The sequence below is a fragment of the Protomyctophum parallelum genome, assembly GCF_964188405.1.
Source record: "Protomyctophum parallelum genome assembly, chromosome: 1".
NCBI classification, from domain to species: Eukaryota; Metazoa; Chordata; class Actinopteri; order Myctophiformes; family Myctophidae; genus Protomyctophum; species Protomyctophum parallelum.
In genome coordinates, this window is record NC_139697.1 from 96640917 (window position 1) to 96659820 (window position 18904).

At 44.5% G+C, this 18904-nt stretch overlaps 1 protein-coding gene across 2 annotated transcripts in view; it reads left to right on the top strand.

The window, feature by feature from the left end:
* Nucleotides 1-15850, top strand: part of LOC310866872 (neuronal migration protein doublecortin-like) — a 76542-nt gene extending 60692 nt beyond the window's left edge. Inside the window, exons 7-8 of one of the 2 annotated variants that reach the window (XM_083776659.1) lie at nucleotides 10732-10832; nucleotides 11280-15850. In XM_083776659.1, the coding sequence (XP_083632785.1) occupies nucleotides 10732-10832; nucleotides 11280-11336 (158 nt within the window). In that variant the 3' untranslated portion in view covers nucleotides 11337-15850. The remainder of the gene's footprint in view (nucleotides 1-10731; nucleotides 10833-11279) is intronic. The other variant, XM_083776660.1, reaches the window with a different exon arrangement.
* The last annotated feature ends 3054 nt before the right edge of the window (nucleotides 15851-18904 follow it).

The following is an 18904-nucleotide window of genomic DNA, read 5'->3' on the forward strand; positions in this document are numbered from 1 at the left end:
CACAGAACAGAATGTATCCTCCCTCATACACCACTATCACACACAGAAACAGAATGTATCCTCCCTCATACACCGCTATCACACACAGAAACAGAATGTATCCTCCCTCATACACCACTATCACACACAGAACAGAATGTATCCTCCCTCATACACCCCTATCACACACAGAACAGAATGTGTCCTCCCTCATACACCGCTATCACACACAGAACAGAATGTATCCTCCCTCATACACCGCTATCACACACAGAACAGAATGTATCCTCCCTCATACACCACTATCACACACAGAACAGAATGTGTCCTCCCTCATACACCACTATCACACACAGAACAGAATGTGTCCTCCCTCATACACCGCTATCACACACAGAACAGAATGTGTCCTCCCTCATACACCACTATCACACACAGAACAGAATGTATCCTCCCTCATACACCGGCATCACACACAGAACAGAATGTATCCTCCCTCATACACCCCTATCACACACAGAACAGAATGTGTCCTCCCTCATACACCACTATCACACACAGAACAGAATGTGTCCTCCCTCATACACCGCTATCACACACAGAACAGAATGTGTCCTCCCTCATACACCCCTATCACACACAGAACAGAATGTGTCCTCCCTCATACACCCCTATCACACACAGAACAGAATGTATCCTCCCTCATACACCACTATCACACACAGAACAGAATGTATCCTCCCTCATACACCACTATCACACACAGAACAGAATGTGTCCTCCCTCATACACCGCTATCACACACAGAACAGAATGTATCCTCCCTCATACACCGCTATCACACACAGAACAGAATGTATCCTCCCTCATACACCACTATCACACACAGAACAGAATGTATCCTCCCTCATACACCGGCATCACACACAGAACAGAATGTATCCTCCCTCATACACCACTATCACACACAGAACAGAATGTATCCTCCCTCATACACCGCTATCACACACAGAACAGAATGTATCCTCCCTTCATACACCGGTATCACACACAGAACAGAATGTGTCCTCCCTCATACACCACTATCACACACAGAACAGAATGTATCCTCCCTTCATACACCGGTATCACACACAGAACAGAATGTATCCTCCCTTCATACACCGGTATCACACAGAACAGAATGTATCCTCCCTCATACACCACTATCACACACAGAACAGAATGTATCCTCCCTCATACACCCCTATCACACACAGAACAGAATGTATCCTCCCTCATACACCCCTATCACACACAGAACAGAATGTATCCTCCCTCATACACCGCTATCACACACAGAACAGAATGTATCCTCCCTCATACACCACTATCACACACAGAACAGAATGTATCCTCCCTCATACACCCCTATCACACACAGAACAGAATGTATCCTCCCTCATACACCGCTATCACACACAGAACAGAATGTATCCTCCCTCATACACCGCTATCACACACAGAAACAGAATGTATCCTCCCTCATACACCCCTATCACACACAGAACAGAATGTATCCTCCCTCATACACCTCTATCACACACAGAAACAGAATGTATCCTCCCTCATACACCGCTATCACACACAGAACAGAATGTGTCCTCCCTCATACACCGGTATCACACACAGAACAGAATGTATCCTCCCTCATACACCCCTATCACACACAGAACAGAATGTATCCTCCCTCATACACCGGTATCACACACAGAACAGAATGTATCCTCCCTCATACACCGCTATCACACACCGAACAGAATGTATCCTCCCTCATACACCGCTATCACACACAGAAACAGAATGTATCCTCCCTCATACACCGCTATCACACACAGAACAGAATGTATCCTCCCTCATACACCGCTATCACACACAGAACAGAATGTATCCTCCCTCATACACCGCTATCACACACAGAACAGAATGTATCCTCCCTCATACACCACTATCACACACAGAACAGAATGTGTCCTCCCTCATACACCTCTATCACACACAGAACAGAATGTATCCTCCCTCATACACCGCTATCACACACAGAACAGAATGTATCCTCCCTCATACACCGCTATCACACACAGAACAGAATGTATCCTCCCTCATACACCACTATCACACACAGAACAGAATGTGTCCTCCCTCATACACCACTATCACACACAGAACAGAATGTATCCTCCCTCATACACCGCTATCACACACAGAACAGAATGTGTCCTCCCTCATACACCACTATCACACACAGAACAGAATGTATCCTCCCTCATACACCACTATCACACACAGAACAGAATGTATCCTCCCTCATACACCACTATCACACACAGAACAGAATGTGTCCTCCCTCATACACCGCTATCACACACAGAACAGAATGTGTCCTCCCTCATACACCACTATCACACACAGAACAGAATGTATCCTCCCTCATACACCACTATCACACACAGAACAGAATGTATCCTCCCTCATACACCGCTATCACACACAGAACAGAATGTATCCTCCCTCATACACCACTATCACACACAGAACAGAATGTATCCTCTCTCATACACCACTATCACACACAGAACAGAATGTGTCCTCCCTCATACACCGCTATCACACACAGAACAGAATGTATCCTCCCTCATACACCGCTATCACACACAGAACAGAATGTATCCTCCCTCATACACCACTATCACACACAGAACAGAATGTGTCCTCCCTCATACACCTCTATCACACACAGAACAGAATGTATCCTCCCTCATACACCGCTATCACACACAGAACAGAATGTGTCCTCCCTCATACACCGCTATCACACACAGAACAGAATGTGTCCTCCCTCATACACCACTATCACACACAGAACAGAATGTGTCCTCCCTCATACACCACTATCACACACAGAACAGAATGTATCCTCCCTCATACACCGCTATCACACACAGAACAGAATGTGTCCTCCCTCATACACCACTATCACACACAGAACAGAATGTATCCTCCCTCATACACCACTATCACACACAGAACAGAATGTATCCTCCCTCATACACCACTATCACACACAGAACAGAATGTGTCCTCCCTCATACACCGCTATCACACACAGAACAGAATGTGTCCTCCCTCATACACCACTATCACACACAGAACAGAATGTATCCTCCCTCATACACCACTATCACACACAGAACAGAATGTATCCTCCCTCATACACCGCTATCACACACAGAACAGAATGTATCCTCCCTCATACACCACTATCACACACAGAACAGAATGTATCCTCTCTCATACACCACTATCACACACAGAACAGAATGTGTCCTCCCTCATACACCGCTATCACACACAGAACAGAATGTATCCTCCCTCATACACCGCTATCACACACAGAACAGAATGTATCCTCTCTCATACACCACTATCACACACAGAACAGAATGTATCCTCCCTCATACACCACTATCACACACAGAACAGAATGTATCCTCCCTCATACACCACTATCACACACAGAACAGAATGTGTCCTCCCTCATACACCACTATCACACACAGAACAGAATGTATCCTCCCTCATATACCACTATCACACACAGAACAGAATGTATCCTCCCTCATACACCTCCATCACACACAGAACAGAATGTGTCCTCCCTCATACACCGGCATCACACACAGAACAGAATGTGTCCTCCCTCATACACCACTATCACACACAGAACAGAATGTGTCCTCCCTCATACACCGGTATCACACACAGAACGGCGCACAAAAGCCCGGCTGCAACGCATTGTTAGCTTGTATACCGGCTGTCTTTGGACGCCCGACATCCTCGTGCAACAAAGTATAAAACGGGATTTAAAAGTCTCAGGTTTCGACACTAAACCAATATATGTTGTACTCCCAGTGAAGACAAACCAGTGTTAGTACAAAGGCTGACAAGTCCTGAGTTTTGCTCCGAGCTAAAAGGCAAGGCATTAAGGCATGACTTCTATGAATAGCACGAAAGCAATTCAGAGTTCTTTACATAAGGCTTAAAAAGGGGCATTTATGCATTAAAAGGTACATTTTGAAAGGAAATAAACAATAGAAAGAATACAAAAGAAAAGACATTAGGAACATCAAAGGTCATGGCTTTACTCACTGTTACTGCCGCAATGCATGAGCTCTATTTGTCATAGGTCATAGGTCACAAGGAATTATACAAACAAGTAACAACATGAAGGCACTGCCAGAGCTAGACAGAGTTATGACAACTCCGTTCACTTCATGGGGCTTCAGTAGTTCAGTCCAATGGCGGCTCTCCTACATAGACTTCTATTGAATGGGGACAGTTTACGGAATGCATTGGAGTCTATGGGGCTCGCGTGAGTACATGAACCACGTGACCTGTGGCTGTTTTCTGGCCCCTCAATATCGCAACTCTTCTATTAGAGGGCTCTGGGCCACTGCCAACGTGTGGAATCAAACAATTTAAGGACTGTCTGGGGCTGCACTAGAGTTCTCCACGGGCCTTCCCGAGGCCTGGCCCCGCCCGACACATTACCATAATGTCAGGCCGCTGAAAACGGGCACTGATAAATACCGAGTGAGAGCTTTATATAGTTGGCTGTGTTAACGTTCCATTTCTAATGCATTCCAGGGGTGAGTACAGAAGCCAGAGGAGACATTAAAATTCCCCATTTAAATCATAATCTATATAAATGTGTGAACGGGCAAAGAATGATGGGTGTCTGCTGATGAGGCAGAGCCATATAGTAAGACAGAGTTACGACATTGAGGAGGCAGAAAACTTGAGAGCTCGAGCGCTGTTCATGCAAGCTGGAGTTTGAAATGCATTGTTTTCAAGGGCGGCGCAAATAAGAGCTATTTTAGGCATGCCGCATGTGTGCAACATGCCAACTGTTTTAAAGTATTGTACAGTGACAACTAACGTCTCTGTAATGTTGTATTATTAAAGAAACGATCTAAAATAAAGGGATTTAAGATCATTAAAGCTGGTCTGTTGCCTGAGTCCAGTGCATTCTGCCAACTTCCGGCCCAGGACTTTTGTCACTGTTCGCTATGCTCTTCGGCAATAGAAGTCTATGTAGAAGAGCCGCCATTGGACTGAAGCCCCATGAAGTGAAGGGAGTTGTCGTAACTCTGTCTTACTCTATGGCTCTGCTATGAGGGGGAGCCATCAGCCAGGCATGTTGTTGTTGTTTACTGGGTGGGCACAATGAGCTCCCTAATCCCCCAGCATGCAACACTCACTCTCCAAAAGGCCCGCTGCCGTCACTGACACAGCAGATTGAGGACACATCATCACACACAATCCTGCCTTTGTTCATTTTGACAGCAATCTGAAGAGATTAAGACGAACATAGAAATGTTCATTTAATCCCGGATGATTTCGCTGAGCGCCGGCGGAAATTCAACAAAAGGTACCAGAGGTTCCTGCAGTTACAGGACTGTAAATAACCTGAAATGACTGCACCAGTCTCAATATTTACGTAGGAGGAGGCCTTGGTGATAGGTATAGGTAGAGATGAAGGGAGACATTGAAAGAAAGGAGATCCGCAAACTGTTTTAAAAGCTCCCAAAATCGCTTAAAAAAACAACAGTGGACGTGCTGCACTAGCCACTAGCACCTGACAAAACATACGACGACACATAATAAAATAGTTATAAACAAAGAACAATGAATGGGGAACATCATTTTAAGAGGCACAAGAAAAGAGTCCAAGCTTTTTTTACTCCATGGAGGCAGTGGGACATTATAGTTTAAAACATTCACTCCATGGTGGCAGTGGGACATTATAGTTTAAAACATTCACTCCATGGTGGCAGTGGGACATTATAGTTTAAAACATTCACTCCATGGTGGCAGTGGGACATTAGTTTAACCCATTCTGAACGGGCACCCATTTTGGTGTCAGCATCATGTTATGCTTTAGCTATTGAAAAATAGCAGATCTACAAGCTCATATCGCGCCACAGAGTGGCGCGATACGAGCTTGTAGGTCTGCTATTTTTTGAAAAATCGAAGAACGACTGACATTTTTTAGAATCTGATCTCAGGTCAGAATGGGTTAAAAAGGCCTGAGAGGGCCTGGGCCATGGCTCAGTGGTCCAGGCACCTTGGCTGGTAATCCAGTCTGGCGTGGGTGCGATCCCAACAGCCTTTACTGCATGTCACCCCCCCATTTCTCTCCCCATTTCCTGTCAGCCTACTGTCTGTCTCTCTCTCTATAAAATATATAAAATAAAAGCGAAAGCCACACAAAAAAAAACAAGGCCTGAGAGAACATGTCTTTAGTGTGGGTTTAAAAAAAGACAAAGAGAGAAAGTGTCAAGCTGTTCCACGGCTTCGGCACCGCGACCGAAAAGGAACGGACGCCTTTTTTAGCTTCCGCCGTGTGCATGGCACCTTTTACACGGCATCTGGTGGTTGGTCAGGTCAGCTAACATTTAGTTTTAGGATTAACTTTGCATGGGCTCAAACGTGTCTGTATTTCATAGCGACAGTTGGACAACGGGTTTGGTCACTAAGTGGTTTCTGTGTCCTGCCGTGCCCTTGGTCCATCCATGACATCTGTCACTCCACTCCGCATGATTAGCGTGACGGTCACTTGTTCCTCTCAGGACTTGCTGACCCATCCTCTCCTTCCAGGCCCTCCTTAATAATTCAGTAAATACTGCTGGGGGGGCGCGGGGGGGGGGGGGGGGAAAGGCACACACTACCGTGGGTCTTTTAGGACACCAGATGGACAGCCTGGTTAGAGTGGGATCATGGTGAAGTGTTAGTAAAAACCCATTCACTGATAAGATTCACCATTTTTTATCCCATTAAGGGCCACGTTAGCATTATAACAACAATGACTACAGAAGAATCATTCACCTTTGTCTTTGTTATACAGTAGTTGACTGTGCCATTCACTTGAATTAGAATGGAAATGTGATGCCTCTAAATGAGGGCATACAGTTGTTGTTGTTGTTGTTTTCTTTTACAGCTTTGCTGCACAGACTTTTACTTTCAAACATCAACTAATGATGACTGCCATTAAAGCATTTAAGTGAAGATCCACTTGTAAGGTGTAATTTCTGTGCTTGGCCTCGGTTCTTCTGTAGCGTGGTATGTGTGAAAGCATTGACGATGCATTCATGAAATCAACCGCAGTGACAGTCCAAGTTCCAAACGGTTATTACGTTTAGTTTAGTTTTTGGGGGGTTTTTTTAAGAGAAGAATTCAGAGGACGGAATGAAATCTTCACCAGCCAGTCTAGAGTAAACTAACCTTGCCTTAGACTATACCAGTCTTATTATTGTTCTCTGCTTATTATCCGGTCTCACTTATTGGCCACTGGAAAAGTCCCTTTCTTAAAATTAATATCCAGACATTCTATCTTCTTATTATCAAAGCAAAGCACCTGGACCACATTTTGCTAGCACCCCTACTAACGACCCTAAAGGCGACCGTAGTGGACCGTAGTGGACTTTTTCGAGACATTTTTTTTTATTGATAGGATGAAAGTCGTCTCACAGGACATGGGTGAGAGAGATTGGGGGGGGGGTGAGACACGCGGCAAAGGCCGTTGGGATCGAGAGTCGAACCCGCGGCAACGCTGTCAGGCTGGCTCAGCAGCATGTAGGTGCCCAGACGGTTGAGCTAACCGTCCGGGCCACTTACCCATAAAACCCATAGTCTGAACGGCATAAAAACCCATACACTGAACGCCGCAACGCAGAGCCAGTGGCAACATTAGCTAATGCTATGAGCTAAACTGGAGCTTACAGGAAAGCCATGACAAAACACAGTGAGTGAACCAACAAAAGAACGTCAAATGAAAAACAAATGAAAACGGGCGCTATACGAGAGCTCGTTGCACCTGGCACTTATGACTGAGTCATTCTTACATCTGCACTGACCTGGGATGGTCTCACTCAATAATAAGAATGTCCAAGAACAATGGGTTGGAGTGCCAGTCTGCTTTGTAAACTATGGGGGATGGGGCTGGGGGGGCCATTATAGTGTCTGGAGACCCTCCAACCATGCCTGGAACATTACTACACTTCACTGACCAGAGCTGAGGAGGGGGGGGGGGGGTGACAAAGGGCACACACACAACAAGTCTCCCAAAACAGAGAGAGAGAGAGTATGTATTGTGCCACCCCTTAGAGATGCACACACAGATCTGACACACCAAAGGTCCGACATATTTAAGGAAATCACCCGTCACTCCCGACATGCGTTGGTCCGACATGCTTTGGTTCGACATGCGTTGGTCCGACATGCGTTGCACCGTGCTTGTGGTTAGGGTTAGGTTAGGGGTTTGAGGTTAGGTTGTCAGTCTAATGACTGCCGGACCAACAGTATGTCGGAACTACAAGCCTTTACCCACCCCTTAACCCTAAACCAATTTGCCATTTTTTAAGAGGTGGTGCAAGAGAGGACCCTATTTGCTAAACGTAATGAAAGCAGCCTTGATGATGGATTGCCTATTTCTACTCAACTCAATTAACACTCTTAATTTGTAACAGTGTTTGTAAGAACTACACCCGGCCAAAGAGTTCGGACGGGGAGGTCAAACATGCAGTTTAGCTTTCAGTATAATAACAAACAACAACTAATGGTGTGGTCAGGACTGGAGCGACGTGCCAATGTGATGGATTAGTCACCGTAGAAAGAAAAAGACTGTAACGTTATCGGCCTCTAGCTCACAGCCGCCCCGAAGGAAGGGAACATAGCCTCAGATCTGCGAGGGGGAGTTCAAATGACACCACGGAAGAAAAAGAAAGACGTGGGGGAAGAGAGGTGGAGATGATACTATTACAGCCTTTTCTTTAAAACCGTACTTAAGTGCAGTACTTGGTTACGTTCCACCACCGGCTAACAATCTCTCCAAACATTCTGTGAGACGGGGCCTATATATATAGTCTGTTGGCTGGAGATGACATGGACCTTTTTATTTAATGGCATTAAGAGTCTGCTTGACAGGAAAGGCTGTTATTTTAAATATAGATCCTTTCTTTTTCCTCGCTTTGTTTTCACCTCACTCCCTGAGCTTTGGCACAAACATGGCAGCGAGGAGCGAGGAGCTTTGTTTTCACCTCACTCCCTGAGCTTTGGCACAAACATGGCAGCGAGGAGCGAGGAGCTTTGTTTTCACCTCACTCCCTGAGCTTGGCACAAACATGGCAGCGACGAGCGAGGAGCTTTGTTTTCACCTCACTCCCTGAGCTTTGGCACAAACATGGCAGCGACGAGCGAGGAGCTTTGTTTTCACCTCACTCCCTGAGCTTGGCACAAACATGGCAGCGAGGCGCGTAGCGGGGCCATCTGGAGTTCTACCGTGCTCTTTCTTTGGATCGTTTTGTAAACAAGAAAAGTCTTTTCAGGGCCTTTAACACATTTAGGGCGGGAACCCCTTTTGGTGTTTTAAGCATTCTGTTCTACTTTAGCTATTGAAAAAAATAGCAGATCTACGAGTGGGCGCGCTATGAGCTTGTAGATCTGCTATTTTGTAAAAGTCGTGAAAATGTGGTGCAAATCTTTGAATGTATTATTCTTTCAGAAATTCAGAGCGAACGTTTTTAACTCAAACCTTTGCTTCTGGGAGGGGGGGGGGGGGGGGGGGTCCCTGGAACAACATATTTTCAGATGGGGGTCGGCGGCCAATTACATATATTGTAATTGGTTTCCGACTGACATAGAAACATGGGGTTTTTCAGAAAACTGTCAGGATTTAGAAGACATTTTGTATAGAATCGGTCTCGGTCAAAATGGGTTAAACGCGAGCAGACCCCACCGCCATCGTCGTGCGCGGCCCGCTCTTAGATGTTAACGGGCACAGTGTCGCCACACACACGGATACCCATGGCAACCTGGCACCGTGTCCAGACAGGAATTAAAGTAGAGGGGGTGGGGGGGGAACTAACAGAGGTCTAGTCAGGCGCTGTTGTCTAACCAGGTTTTGTGAGAGAGAAACAAGCAACCATTTATTGTCGAATGTCGTTTCAGAGGAGGTTGTTCATTTTCATGTCAACGTTCCCCAATATTTGAAAGCTATACTTTACAGAAAAACAAGCCCGATTAAGCTTATAATAAGCAGACTTGGCGACGCTGCCCACTTTTCAGCGACTTGTCAGTGCACACGATACAGAGATATTCACGTTTAAGTAGTGAATGGTTGGTATTAAAGATGGGTCTTGAAATGCATCTCAAAATCACACACACACTACATTAACGGTGGTAGTTACAACGGAGCAGTTTAATGTCATGCCCAGGACACACGCACGCACGCGTACGCACGCACATACACACAGGCCTAATCTGCACTACTAAGGAGTACAAGCTAAATGAGAATACACTCGAATCCAGAGTGCTCTGAAAGTGCAAAAAGTTACAGAGAGTGCTTCCTTTCTTACACATTTCAGAGTTAAAACGAGCACTGTAGGATTTTAAAGGCTCAGGTTTTTCCCTGGCCCATCGCCATTACACCATTATCGCCAGCGAGGGCATTCAGTCTACTCTTCTTAAACGTCTGTGTTTTTTAACCTCTTACTTAACTCTCTTGTTTTTCTCTCTGCCCCCTCCCCTCCTCCCCCCTCCCTTCTACTTCTTCTTCTTCTTCTTCTTCCCCTCCCTCCAACGTGCGGCGCTCTGTTGCGTCGTCCTTCGTCCCCGCCTACCACGACCCCGCCCCCTTTAACAACGTTTCATCAGCCAATGGCACGGGCTCCAGCAGTCAGCTGTCCACCCCGATTTCCAAGCATTCCCCCCCGTCCTCCACCCCGTCCAGCCCGGGCCTCAACCGCAAGCAGAAGGTAGTACCTCTAGTGGTGACCCCCACACTCACCCCCACATCCACCTAACAACCCGACCCATATCCCACACCCTCCTAAACTCCCCACACACACCCCTTCCTCCTCCTTCTCCTCCTCACCTCACCACTCCATTCCATCCATCTCTGTCATCCTCGTCGTCTCCTGTTCAACCCCCGTAGTATTCACCAGGGCATGCCTGCTGTACCTGCGTGGGCCACCGGGGGAGTAGTCTCGGAAACCCAGACGTTTTTTTATTTCCAGGGAGAAAGAAAAAAAAGTCTGGGGCCGAGTCCACTTCAATATGGCATACAGTAGCACACAAACGTTGTTCACTCTCTGCTGATTTCTGATCGTCTGCACCGGAGACCTCTGTTTTTATCGTGTGCTTAATTGGGTTCTATAAAGTTTCTAAGCGTGTTTTCTCTGACACTTTGTCTCTTCATGCAGGATCTGTACCTGCCCTTATCTCTGGATGATGACGACTCTCTGGGAGAATCCATGTAGACTCTGCACCGCGGCTGCAGACTGCCTCCGCTGTTTGGCCTGACACACACACACACACACACACACACACACACACGCACGCCGAGGTGGTGTGTCGTTGACCCCGCTGCTTTCCACCTTCACTGACAGTGCCACCTAGTGTCCAGGAGGACCGGTCTCTCTCTCTCTCTCTGTTGTTGTCGAAGTCTTGGCTGTAACGACAACAGGGCTAACTGTATAATGTGACTCTTCTTTGCTGCCTGAGAATTATCCAAATAATATATACGGTGCAGTTCTTGTACACACGCAACACAACAAAGCAATGTCGCAAGAAAGGTTAGGCAATGAGCCTAAATGAGTAAAGTGGGTTTTTTTGGAAGCCGAAGTGGAGCAGACAGATTACTAATAAGCTGTTCTCTCCTTATGTATAAATTGATTATTATTATTATTATTGTGTTGTATAGAATGAGCCTATAGCATAATTCCGAGCAGCAAATGGAACTTTCTCTAGGGGTGTATTATTATTATTATTATTATTATTATTATTAGTCAAACCTTTGACTGAAATGGTTTTGTTTTTTTTACAACACTATTATCTTCTCTGTGTCCTCCTGTCTTACCGATCCTAGGTTTTCTTTTTTTTAAAGGTGTGAAAGTATAACAGCGAGTTTTTTGTTTTTCAAAGAGGAGGAGGAGGAGGGACCGCTAAGACGGAGGTGAAGGACTGCCGCTCGGTCGGCCTGTCTCTCTCACTCTCTCTCTCTCTCTCTGCTTGTAAATACTGTGCATAGCTGTCATAAACATCCCCCCCCCCCCTCGTCTAATACTGTCCATAACTGTGCTTCAAGAATGTCCGTTTAGTACCATAATATGTCCGTCTGCCCAGCGTTCGCTCATCAGTAATTATACAGACTATATGGTTCAAAATGAAAGACAAACGGAAGCGGCGGCGTCACTCCCTGAGTGCAGGTTTTTTCTGCGCTTCCTCGCGTCGGAATCGAGCCCAACAGTTCTACGGTAGAGCGCCCGAAATGCACCGTTTAACCACTTACATGTAAGCCCTATTTATATATATATATATACTCTGTTGACCGGAGTCTCCCAGGGTGCTGTACTAGGGGCCCCTCCTGGTTTTTTTAGCTGTCTGCCGAAAATTGACGACTTAAAGCTCACAAGCTTTCTCTTCCTCCGCCGAATGTTTGGGACGCTATGGATTCAAAATGTTAGCATAACGATCCTCCACAATTAACTCCAGCTCAAGATGCACTCCTTCGTCGGTGATGGGGGCGTCTGAAACAATAATACTCAATTTAAGGGGGCCTTAATTCAACTATAGACAAAAGGTCGTTACTTACTTATTAATAAGATGCTCCCATCTCAATGAAAATCTATAAAGTGTCACTTCAAAACTGTCGTAAATTTGACGGTATAAACCGATGACTTCAGCTGACTTTAATCCAAACCGTGCCGCGACGAGCCTGACGCGGTGTGGATGAATTCACCGGGTGGATTATGTAGGGCGCGTCCTTCATTTTGATCCTATACATTTACTGTATAATGGAGCTACTGTATATGTGGTATACTGTATGTGTATACCATTAAGATTTTTAATTTCATTTTTTTTTCATGAATTGCAGCGCATGGTAGTGATGATTTGAATGATAATGAAATCATGGGCATGTACAAAGCAGAATTGGGGAGACATTTTTTTTGTAATGGGTGTCCAAATAACCAAAGTGAAACGATTAGACCTTTTTATGAAAAGCGAAGCAAAACAAACAAACAAACACAAAAAACAACAACAATGATGAATGGGTGAAAAATGTATTCGATAGGATATTCCTTCATGCTCTCCTTTCAAAAGTGATTTTATAGAGGTGACCGTAGCAGAGGTTTTTTATATTTAGCACTGATGTTTTTTGGAAGACTGATAAAAGCGTCAAATTGAAGCCAAAGTATGTATTGGACTAAGGAATTATAGAAATGGGGGGAAAGTATATGATATTATTTCTAAGGGTCGGTCAGTTAGGTCAGGAGAAGGCCAAATGGGGGGTATTAGGCTATGCATGACGCTTTTAAACTAATCAAAAATAGTGCCAGACTGTTTTGTTTCTGGTAATTTAGACAACGTAGCAGAGCTTATCATCCTTTGCATGGCTTAAAATAAAGATTTTCACAATTTTCTGATTTTTTCAGATTGACAGAGATAAGAATAATAATAATAACAAAAAAACAGCTGTCTGAAAGTCTTGTAAAAAAAATGTTTTAAATCATATTAAAGGGGTAGTTCTGTTTGGGGTTTTTTTATATTTGAATTTGATATCGCACTTTTAAATCAGAGCAATATGGTAATACGCCACTGGAAGCTTGTTAGTTCCAACGAATGGAATCAGCAGTTAATTGTTTATGCGCTGAGGAAATTATTTTAACGATAAAAATAAAACCTGAACTATCCCTTTAAGGCTAAACCCATCTAAAGATATTCACCAGATGTATCGTTGTCATCGCCACCTCGTCTCCACACATTGTCTCCAGACGTTGTCGCCGCGCCAAAAGCGGCCGAGGCGCCGTCACGCGACGCTAGCGTGAATCGGGGCTTCGTATGGACGTATTTAATTAACCACTTGGAGTCCCTCTTGAGTCTTTTTCTGTTCGCGGTGGAAAAGCCTTCGCCGAAAATAGACGATCTGGGACGCGTTTGTCGCGAGCTTCGCGTCAAGCTGCCGTTTTCTGCGAAAGTGTTACGATACGGATGCTGGGGTTCACGTGGTTCATTCATTCCAACTCACTGCTACCTTTTGCCTTCATGTCTTCATGTCTCTGTGGGAAACAAGGCTTCTCCTCGGAATGGGCTCTATATGGACACGTCACGCCATTTTGGAAAGAACTCGGGGCCCCCTTCCCTATACTTCCTTCAGGTGTTACAGATGATACTAATGAAGGCTCTGTTGTTCCATGCTGGTCAAACAGAGTCAGGGTGCTGCTATTGTTGCATGTTGGCTCACTGGAAACACTCTGCTACACCAGTGGGTCTCAAAGTGTCCTTGAGTGGGTTCGTCCGAATGGCCCCCATACTGGCCTGTAACTCTGAGAGTTATGGGGATCCTTGAAATTAAAACGTTTGAAAACCACTGTACACTAAATGGCGCAGAGCCTTAATCAGTATCATCGCTAACACCTGTGAAGGAGGTATAGGGAAGCGGCCCCGGAAGTAGGAAGAGTTATTCTGTGTCCATATACAGTAGAGCCCATTCTGCAGGGAAATGAAGCCGCTTCCAATTGGACAAAATCAAGACAAGGAAAGCACCAAATCAATCAGGGCTCTCTGTACAACACTGCATCACCCACTCTGTACTGTGTCATGGTTAGATTCGTTAGCTAGTTAGCTCATTTGGACACAAATACACGTTCATGAGAAAACCTGACACTTAGTAGTTTGGAAATATACGGAAATACGCGCACGCTACGGCGTCACAACCAGAGCGAGCATGTAAAAGGGTGCATGTGTTTGGTCCGACGTACTTAACAGGCATTAGTCCGACACGCCTACCCCGACCCTCACAGGGAAGCCACGGGCGAGTCTTAACCGGTGTTACAGTACGCATGTGTCAGACTGTTGCATGTCGGGACTGTTATGCGCCGCCTCTCGGGAACTCTGAGCAAAATGTATTTCCGAACGAAGCCTCTTAGAATGTTCTAGAATAAAGTATCAAACCGATGATAGATTCTGCCGCTCATGACTTCACACCGATTCCGTCCGCTAAAAGTTGGACCGTAATATACTATAATAAATAATCAACTGCCATCCACGAAGTCTGCCAATGACATCCCTTAAAACTGCAGGGAGCACTGTGGTGCCTGCCGGTACAACACAGCTTATATATCTGGTATCGGCCGATGCTAAATCAAACCGTCAGGACAAAACACTCACCTTCCAGGAATAACTTTTATACAAAAAATAAGGAGAGCATTTGTAGTAGGTTTTGTTTAAAAAAAAAAGAAAAGGTCATTCTGTGTAATCTCACCAGCCGTTTATTACCTTTGTCTCTTACCGCCCCGCCCGAATTTTCTACCGCTTATAAAACAAAAGAAAAAAAATGAAGAAAAACATGCTCTCGGTAAATGTCCGTTGTTTCGTGTGAATCCGCCGCCACCATCTAACATGGGAGGTGTTCATTTAAATCACCTACAGTGGTGCCTTTTTTTTTTTGCTTTCTTTTTAGATTGCCGTCTTTTTTTTATATGAAACAAATACTAAATGGGGAAAACTTTAAAGACACACGTTCTTTGTTAACAAACTTGTTTGTAAAAAAGAAAAAAAAAAAAAAAAGGAAGGAACATTTTCAAATGTTTTGAATGAGGAGAGCCCCCGACCCCCCGCCGCACACTTTTATTTTGTAGAGGTACAGGGCTTTTATCTTGGTGTAAATCTGATTTCCTGTTCTCTTTACATAAGTGCACACATTTTCTGGTTGAACGAAGGACTATTTAGTTTACTTTGCATTGTACTTTCAGTGGTGTTTTTACGATGTCACAGTGGCTTGTTTCAGTGCTCCATCCTGTGTATTAACTGGTATCCTTTTTGCAATTAAAACGGTTGTATTTCAACTCTCTCTCCTTTTGAATGGTTTCCAATAATGTGTGTGCCTCCATTTTGTCATTCATTCACAGTTGGACAAACACTTCTTTATAGTTGTCTTTGTCTATTCCCATTAATTCCAATTATTGTCGTTATTATTTTACCCAGGGTATAGTAGCTGAGCACAAGTGCTCATTTCCACCAACGCACATGGAAACACACAGACACACGTATTAAAACCTGGGAGCTGACCAGTACAACCACAGTGATACTGTTGTACTGGGAGCTGACCAGTACAACCACAGTCTGAATGTCTGATACTGTTGTACTGGGAGATGACCAGTACAACCACAGGCTGATACTGTTGTACTGGGAGCTGACCAGTATAACCACAGTCTGATACTGTCGTACTGGGAGCTGACCAGTACAAACACAGTCTGATACTGTTGTACTGATTATTTTATATATATGCACTGGACACTAGTCAAAGTCTCAACAGCTATAGGGCATAACTGGACAGTGGAGAGCTTAAATGACCTGGGAGGACACACAGCCAGCCACAGCTGGGCTAACCTAGAAACCAAACAAATCAAGTCCCTGTGGAGGTTGGGTCTGGCTGGCATGTGGCACTCAGTTTGAATTACATTTCAACACTGAGTCTGTTTGCAACCAGCAGTGATGATAACACACTCTGCCACTGCACGCAGAGGCAGAGATCGTGACACTCTGCCACTGCACGCAGAGGCAGAGATCGTGACAGCAACATATTTTTGGAGCTATAGGCTTATAGGCCTACTATACTTACTATACTTACTTTAACCCATTCTGACCTGAGATCAGATTCATAACGAGGTTTCCGCTGGACACACACTGGTCTGATGAACCCATTCTGACCTGAGATCAGATTTAAAAAATGTCAGTCGTTCTTCGATTTTTTTCAAAAATAGCAGACCTACAAGCTCGTATCGCGCCACTCGGTGGCGCGCTATGAGCTTGTAGATCTGCTATTTTTCAATAGCTAAAGCATAACATGATGCTGACACCAAAACGGGTGCCCGTTCAGAATGGGTTAAAACCATGAGTCATTTTGACCGAGACCGATTCTACCAAATGTCTTCTAATGAAATCATGACAGTTTTCTGAAAAACCCATGTTTCTACAGTATGTCAGTGGTTCTCAAACTATTTCATGTCAAGGACCCCCAGATTTATATGTAATTGGCCACCGACCCCCATCTGAAAATATATGTTGTTCCAGTGACCCCCCCCAGAAGCAAACATTTGGGTTGAAAATGTTCGCTCTGAAAGAATATATATTCCATATTTAGAGTTTAAATAGGGATTAAAGTTGGAATTACACCAGTTACGGTATATACTAGTACTATACAAAAAAAGCTACAAGCTCACGACACGTTATAGATTGACTATTTTTGCTTTAAGTTTAGGGATCAAAATGGCAGAAAATAAATAAAATACATGACATGATTCATAAAATTGCCATCCAAAATGTTGATGTCCTTCCTCTCAAGTATATCCTAGTGATACAAAGGTGTGTGTACTGTGTATTAATGTAGGCCTAATACACTGGCCAATCTTCAACATTGGCTGAATGTCATGCTGAGTATAAACCAGACGAGATGACAAAGGGAGATACCAAAAATAATAACATCCTTTTGTGTAACTAAAGATCAAACCATCGACCATCTTCCATCACCATGGAAACTGCATGGAACTTTCGCTGATCCTGTCAACGTCTTGGCCCAAACCTTTTGACAAGAGGGGTTGAAGATCTACAGGTATAGACCTATAAGACTGTGAAGAACACAACTGACAATGGGATGAACAATTCTAGCTCATTATTGCTATAGTGAAGGTTACCTTACAAGTTAAGGCTTACATTAATGAGCGTATAGGGACTGAGGGAACATATCGGGGCTACCTTACATTCAGTTTGACTGTATAAGGTACCATAATGATATTATAGTTTTTCTTCGTTTTCCGTCCTTCGTGAATTGTGGTTAAAACTTGGTCTGGTGTCTTGTTGGTTGAGAATCATTGTGATATTAATAACACACAATCCCGGGGGTTTTAACGGTGTACATTATTGGGGTTCCCCAGAGATACACATTTGGTATCAAATGGTGGCACTGTGGGTTCTTGGAATTCAAAAAGTTGTGACTCACTGTGTTTAACATAATTGTCCTATAGAGTAATTCATCAGAACACTATCTACTACAGCTGGAAGGATCATCACTTAAATTGTATGTGAGTTTGCCGCCACCTGCTGTTTTTTCTGTGTACAGCAGTGCATATACTTCTAGGAATAATGAGAGAATAACATGAAGGTGATTCCACTGAAGCAGAGATGTAAACATGGCAGCCTGATAATACAGTGGTTCTCAGACGTTTTCATGTCAAGGACCCCCAACGGGTCAGAATAAATGATTAGACTTTGATGGTTATTCGTCTCGACTGCTGCCCAAGCTCCCACATTAATTATGTATTTGGCCGCTGAATTATGTATTTGCCAGAGACACCCATACAAGGTTTGTGTTGTTAAAATGTTTTAAAAATATACATATTCCACCATTTTCAGTTTTTCTTTTTTTAACCTGAGATCAGATTCATACGAGGTTTCCGCCGGACACACACTGGTCTGATGAACCCATTCTGACCTGAGATCAGATTCTAAAAATGTCAGTCGCTCTTCGATTTTTCAAAAAATAGCAGACCTACAAGCTCATATCGCGCCACTCGGTGGCGCGATATGAGCTTGTAGATCTGCTATTTTTAAATAGCTAAAGCATAACATGATGCTGACACCAAAATGGGTGCCCGGTCAGAATGGGTTAATATAGCAGATCTACAAGCTCGCCATTGTCAAACCTTCAAGTTGTTAAACAATTTTCTATGCTATATTAACCCCCTGGAACCCCCTCAGGGACCCCTGGGGGTCCCCAGGGGCCTGGGCCGGACCGGACCCCTGGGGGTCCCCAGGGGCCTGGGCCGGA